General features: G+C 31.5%; 1 protein-coding gene across 1 annotated transcript; it reads left to right on the top strand.

The window, feature by feature from the left end:
• The first annotated feature begins 1,705 nt into the window (after nt 1–1,705).
• Nucleotides 1,706–5,435, top strand: LOC100801472 (cytochrome P450 714A1). Its single transcript, XM_003551577.5, has 5 exons — nt 1,706–2,110; nt 2,240–2,466; nt 3,263–3,513; nt 3,614–4,037; nt 4,888–5,435. The coding sequence occupies exons 1-5, from the start codon at nt 1,816–1,818 to the stop codon at nt 5,326–5,328; spliced, it is 1,638 nt and encodes a 545-aa protein (XP_003551625.1). The 5' UTR covers nt 1,706–1,815; the 3' UTR covers nt 5,329–5,435.
• Nucleotides 5,436–5,736: the final 301 nt, after the last annotated feature.

Genomic DNA, 5,736 nt, shown 5'->3' with positions numbered 1-5,736 from the left:
TATTGTTTTCTTTCTTAAAAAGTAAAACCAAATTAACCTCATAGATATGTCTTTTTGCTTTTATATAATTAATATCACCCCTTATTTTTTTTTAACAGGAACCTTATGAAAAAAAACTCATAATATTGCTGTTGGCCTTTTTTATAAGTCTCATTTCATATCACCTGCATTAATTGTTTTTATTATAAAAATAAGTAGAAGTATGTGAAGAGGTGTTTGATTTGGTTATTTTCTGTTTTTATTTTCACTGAAAATAGAAAATAGTGATAAAAATGCATTTAGTTGAATTTTTGAAAATATTTTCAGTGAAAATATTTTCTCAAATGAATAAAAAAATCTTAAAATAATAAAATCTCGTTTTCAGTTGAAATCAGGAGTCTCATTTTAGATGAAATAAAAATACAGTTATAAAAAATATAATTTTAAACAAATCTAAAAATACATTTTTTTTAAAAAGTATTTTCAGAAAGTAAAAAACGAGAAATCAAATCAAACATATTTTCAGAATTATAATTTTTTGAAAATAAAAATAGTTTTTAGAAAATAAAAAATAAAAATATAAACCAAACACATTCTTAATTATTTAAGTGAAAATGAATTATGAGAACAGAATCCGTATCACAGTTAAACAAATAAGACATTTGGTAATATAAAATCTATAACTCAGATTATATACTTTTTTGTTTATCGAACTCTGTTCGCATTTAATTAAATAACTAAAAAGATAACTCCAAGAATTTGAAATCTTAGCTTGGAAATGGGAGGGATCTTCTATCGCTTTACCCTTAATTTGTCCTATACTAACCCTCGTTAATAACTTTGTAACATTTTGAGATAATGAAATGATTAGTAAATGATATGTGCGTGTGTGAGAGCGGGTATGTAATGACATGTGTACATGTGTGTTTTTAGGGAGTGTTTCGGGGCAATTTAAATATGAAAAAAGAAAAAAAAATGCAATTTAGACCATCAATTTAAACCATGACTTAATGAATTATAAATCTTTGTCTTTAATTCAAAAAGAAAAAAAAATCACGAGAAATTTATTATTATATATAATATCTGAATTTTCTATTTTAATCTAATAGTTTTGATTAAATTATTATATTTCTTTCCATCACTAAGAGTTCTCATTTGAAATTCTCAGCATAACTGAACCTAAAAGCACATACATGTATACATGTGTTTTTAAGTAGACTGACGACTCGATTACATTTCAGATATCAATTACTTGATTCAACCACACATTAATTAACTGATTAAACCAGTTTTACCCTGACTATATAAAAATGTCTTATTATTTCAATTTCTGATTTGATTTTTCAAAAGAGTTATCATATTTAGACAGCTCAATAGTATTAATATTCTTTATTTTTCTTTATTTCATTCTTGTTATCACATCTAATTATCAATTATATTAATCACTTAATTATGTTTTCTCTTTTTATCTCTCTCAAGTCAAGGTCTTTACGTTTTAAGGGGTGTCCAAATACAATTTTAATTTCTTTTTCGAAATATTAATATGAAGTGATTATTTTATTGTTATTGGTGATATGGACATGCTCACATGCATGCAGTGAAATTTAGAATATAGATATATAAAGCATTAGTGCTTAATTAGTCTTCACCTATCATATTTATATGTAAGTACTAGCTAGCTAGTATTCTGTTTCTCTTTTATCTGTCTTCCTCTCACTGGGTATTGAACTAACATTGGAAAGTCCGCTGCTACAAAATAGTAGAAATAGAAGAGGTGCCAAGGGTCTTGAACCAAACCACTCACTCAAAAGTGACTGAGTCAAAGAGATAGTGGAAATGGAAGCTGAGGGTCAATGGCAGATTTCAGAGAGAGAGATATGCTGGTCAGTGGTGTTCATTGCAACATGCAGCATCATAATATTATTATATGTGAAGCTGTGGTATAGACCTCAAAGGATCAGATCAGTGCTTCAGAAACAAGGCATCAATGGACCAAAACCTTCTTTCCCCTTTGGCAACATTTCTGAGATGCAACAGCTACCCAATCAATTAGCTCCTGTTTCTCTTGAAGCCTTAGACGAATGGGCTTATTCCATCTTCCCATATTTCCATACATGGAGGCAACTATATGGTACATGCATGCATGTGAATATTAATTAATTAATTTGTAATTTGTGTTGTGATTATATATATATCACTATTATATAGTATATGTCAAAATTTAATTTTATGTATTTTGCTTTGTTAATTGTTGAGATAGGTCCAATGTTCATGTACTCCACTGGAACCAATGAGCATCTATATGTGGAGACACCCGAATTAGTAAAATGGATAGGCATGCACAAGTCCTTGCACCTAGGCCGGCCATCGTATCTAACCAAAACATTGAAGCCTTTGCTGGGGAATGGCATCATTAGGTCTAATGGACTGCACTGGGCATTCCAAAGGAATCTACTTGCTCCTGAGTTTTTTCATAGCAAAATTAAGGTTAGAACAATATACCCTATGGTCGGCATAAATTAATATACATATAGTATCATTTAATATATTTTTATTGTCAATGTGGGTATATAGAGACAAGTAGTTAAGGTTCTAGAATTAACTCGTATCTTATTCATGGGTTAAAGTTATAAACTCACTTAGTGTTAAACCTTTCTCTAGGAGAACCCCCTAATGTCTCATGAACTAGTTGAGTATAATTGTAACTACATAAAACTGTATGTCGTAGGCTAGTGCAGTAATTTTTCAAGTGAGACTTTGCTGGAAACTCCAACATGTCATTTGCGTCTGCTCGTTAGTATTACAACTCCAAGTGTATCTTTCTTCTACTTTTTTTATAAAAAAAAAATATAAATTTCTTACCAAATCTCACATTGGATTAACTGAAAATTAATATTGTATACTTGATGCATATAAAATTAAAAGTTTAGCATACCCCGTTTCAATTATATATAGCTGATACTAAGAAGGAAAAAAACATGCAGGTCACATGGGGAAATGGATTCCTTTTAATCATATACCATACAATAAGTATACTTTAGCTTTTTTTTTTTACCAACAGTATACTTAAGTTTTTATACTTCTCTTAACAGATACTACTAAAAAGGCCCTACTTATTTAATCCAAGTAATTTTTTATCATATAACTTTCATACCAAACTTTTAATTGAATTGAAAGTTCGTGTTGCCGGAGATGATTTAAAACACATCATATTGAAAGTCCCTTGTGTACATACAGACGTATAATGTATTAATTTTGTTTTGATTTTGGGTTTAACCTGTAGAATTGGGTGGATATAATGGAAGAATCAACCATGGCAATTAACAAAAAATGGGAGAACCATATAACAGAAAGTGAAGGGGGGATTGCAGAGTTGGTAATTGATGGAGATATGAAGGCTCTTACTGCAGATGTCATTTCAAAGGCTTGTTTTGGTAGCACTTATGCTCAAGGCAATTTAATTTTTGCAAAATTGGCCTCTATGCAAACAGCACTAGCAAAGCCTAATCATATATTTGGATTTCTAAACCTAAGGTTATATACCCTTGTTCAATTTTTGTCAAAACCTTACAAGAAATCAATACTACTTTATACCATGTGCTAAATTAATGACATATATATGATGCATTCCCAGATTTCTTCCCACCAAGGAAAACAAAGAGATATGGAAGTTGCAGAAAGAGGTGGAAGCTATGATACTAAAAATGATCAAAGAGCGTGAAGCAGAAAACCAAAAGAGTAGCACACATGGGAATCAAACTCAAAAAGATCTATTACAAATAATTCTAGAAGGTGCTACCAGTGCCACCAGTACTGAGAGTAGTGGAAAGGGTATTTTTGGGCCTGGGTATAACATATACCAGTCGATTGTAGACATCTGCAAAAACATGTACTTTGCAGGCTCTGAGAGCACTGCTCTTGCAATTACTTGGACACTGTTTCTATTTGCATTGCATCCTGAGTGGCAACAACTTGTTAGATCTGAGATTATGGAGACCTACGGTAACATGTTGCCTCATTCCTTTCGTGACATGGACAGACTTCGAAACTTGAAAGCAGTTAGTACAACAACACCCCTTTTCTGAAATTTATAATTCCTTTTATTTTATTATTAGCCAATGTTAGATGTTAATTTGTTTAAATCTTAGTGTGAGGAATTCGAATCCACAATCTTCCCTTTTTTTCCTCAACTGCTAAGTCAACTTTATAACTTCAAAATTTAGTAAACACTTAATGATGCTGGTCTTTTAAATTCTTTATTCTTTATTGAGTGATTGTTTAGAGACTCATATATCAAAAATTTAATCCAACACCTATATTTTTCCTATTTCTTTGTTTTTATCACCTATCATACTTACATATTTCTCTCTTCTTTCTCTAGATGCCATCTAATGTTGGGGTGTCCATCGATTATTTTCTTTTGTTATGATGGACTTTACTCTTTATTTTGTGGGTTATGTATGAATAGAAAAAGATAGGTAGACACCCAAAAAGAGAATAAAAGAGATAAGTGGTTAATGTGATTGTAGTATGAAGTGAAAAGAAGAAAAAGATAAAAAGAAATGAAAGACTATTAATTTAGTGCTCATACTTTCTGAGTGTCCAAATATTATGATTCCCAGAAAAATAACTAGCAACACAATTTTTAACATTCTCTTTTCAAAAACTCTTAAATGTGTGGAATTCTACAATAGCCCACTTAATAACAATGTTCTGTTTTCACTGTTAACACATGAGATTTCACCTAATATCAAAGAATAGTGAACGGAATTTTTTTTCCCCTTTTTAGTAGTTCCTATATGCCCCCATGTATAAACTTAACAATAATTAAAAATTAGATACTAGTCCTGTAGATGGAATGTGTTGCAAGGATCTCAATAAATTGATCCTAGTGTGCTCTTTGTGCAGCTAACAATGGTAATTCAAGAGAGTCTACGTCTTTATGGCCCTGCAGTTACAACCGCGAGGGGAGTGTTGGCTGAGATGAAGTTAGGGGAACATGTTCTGCCAAAAGGCATCAACATGTGGTTGTACATACCAGCATTGCACCGTGACCCTGATAACTGGGGACCAGATGCTAGGGAGTTCAAGCCAGAAAGGTTTGCTGGTGGTGTTTCTGCGGCCTGTAAGTATCCCCAAGCTTATATACCATTTGGCCTCGGGAGTCGAATTTGCTTAGGCCAAAACTTTGCTCTGCTAGAAATCAAGGAAGCACTGTGTCTTCTTCTCTCCAACTTCTCCTTTGCTGTTTCACCAAACTATCACCATTGCCCTCAGTATAGAATGTTGTTGACGCCAAAATATGGTATGAGGCTTCTTGTTAGCAAAGTTCACAAAACCAGGACATAATTCAAGTTCAGTGTTATGTTGTCCCAACATGTAACTAAGACTAGCTAGTTTGTTTGCAACTTTGTTGGGTTGGATGAAGCATGAATAAAAAACCTTTTATGATTTAATAATTTTTTCTTAAAGAAAAAATCTAATATCTCTTTCCACTTATATGTATTAACATGGATTTACTAGAGTGTAAGATTGACTTAATGATAAAAGAAGAAGGAAAAGAGAAAGAAGTCATGAGTTTAAATTCTCTTCCTAACAAAAACTAACAATTAATATTTGTTGATAAAAATAAGTGGACATTCTCGACACTCACAAATACTCGTTCATACATACACACATACATAGTGGCATAGCTAGAGATAAAAAATTTGAAGGAACCAAAATATATAGTTAAGATAATATATAACACACACTCCT

Source organism: Glycine max, chromosome 18 (assembly GCF_000004515.6).
Source record: "Glycine max cultivar Williams 82 chromosome 18, Glycine_max_v4.0, whole genome shotgun sequence".
In the NCBI taxonomy this organism is placed as follows: Eukaryota; Viridiplantae; Streptophyta; class Magnoliopsida; order Fabales; family Fabaceae; genus Glycine; species Glycine max.
The sequence above is the reverse complement of the archived record's forward strand: the minus strand, read 5'-3'. Positions and strand labels throughout refer to the sequence as shown.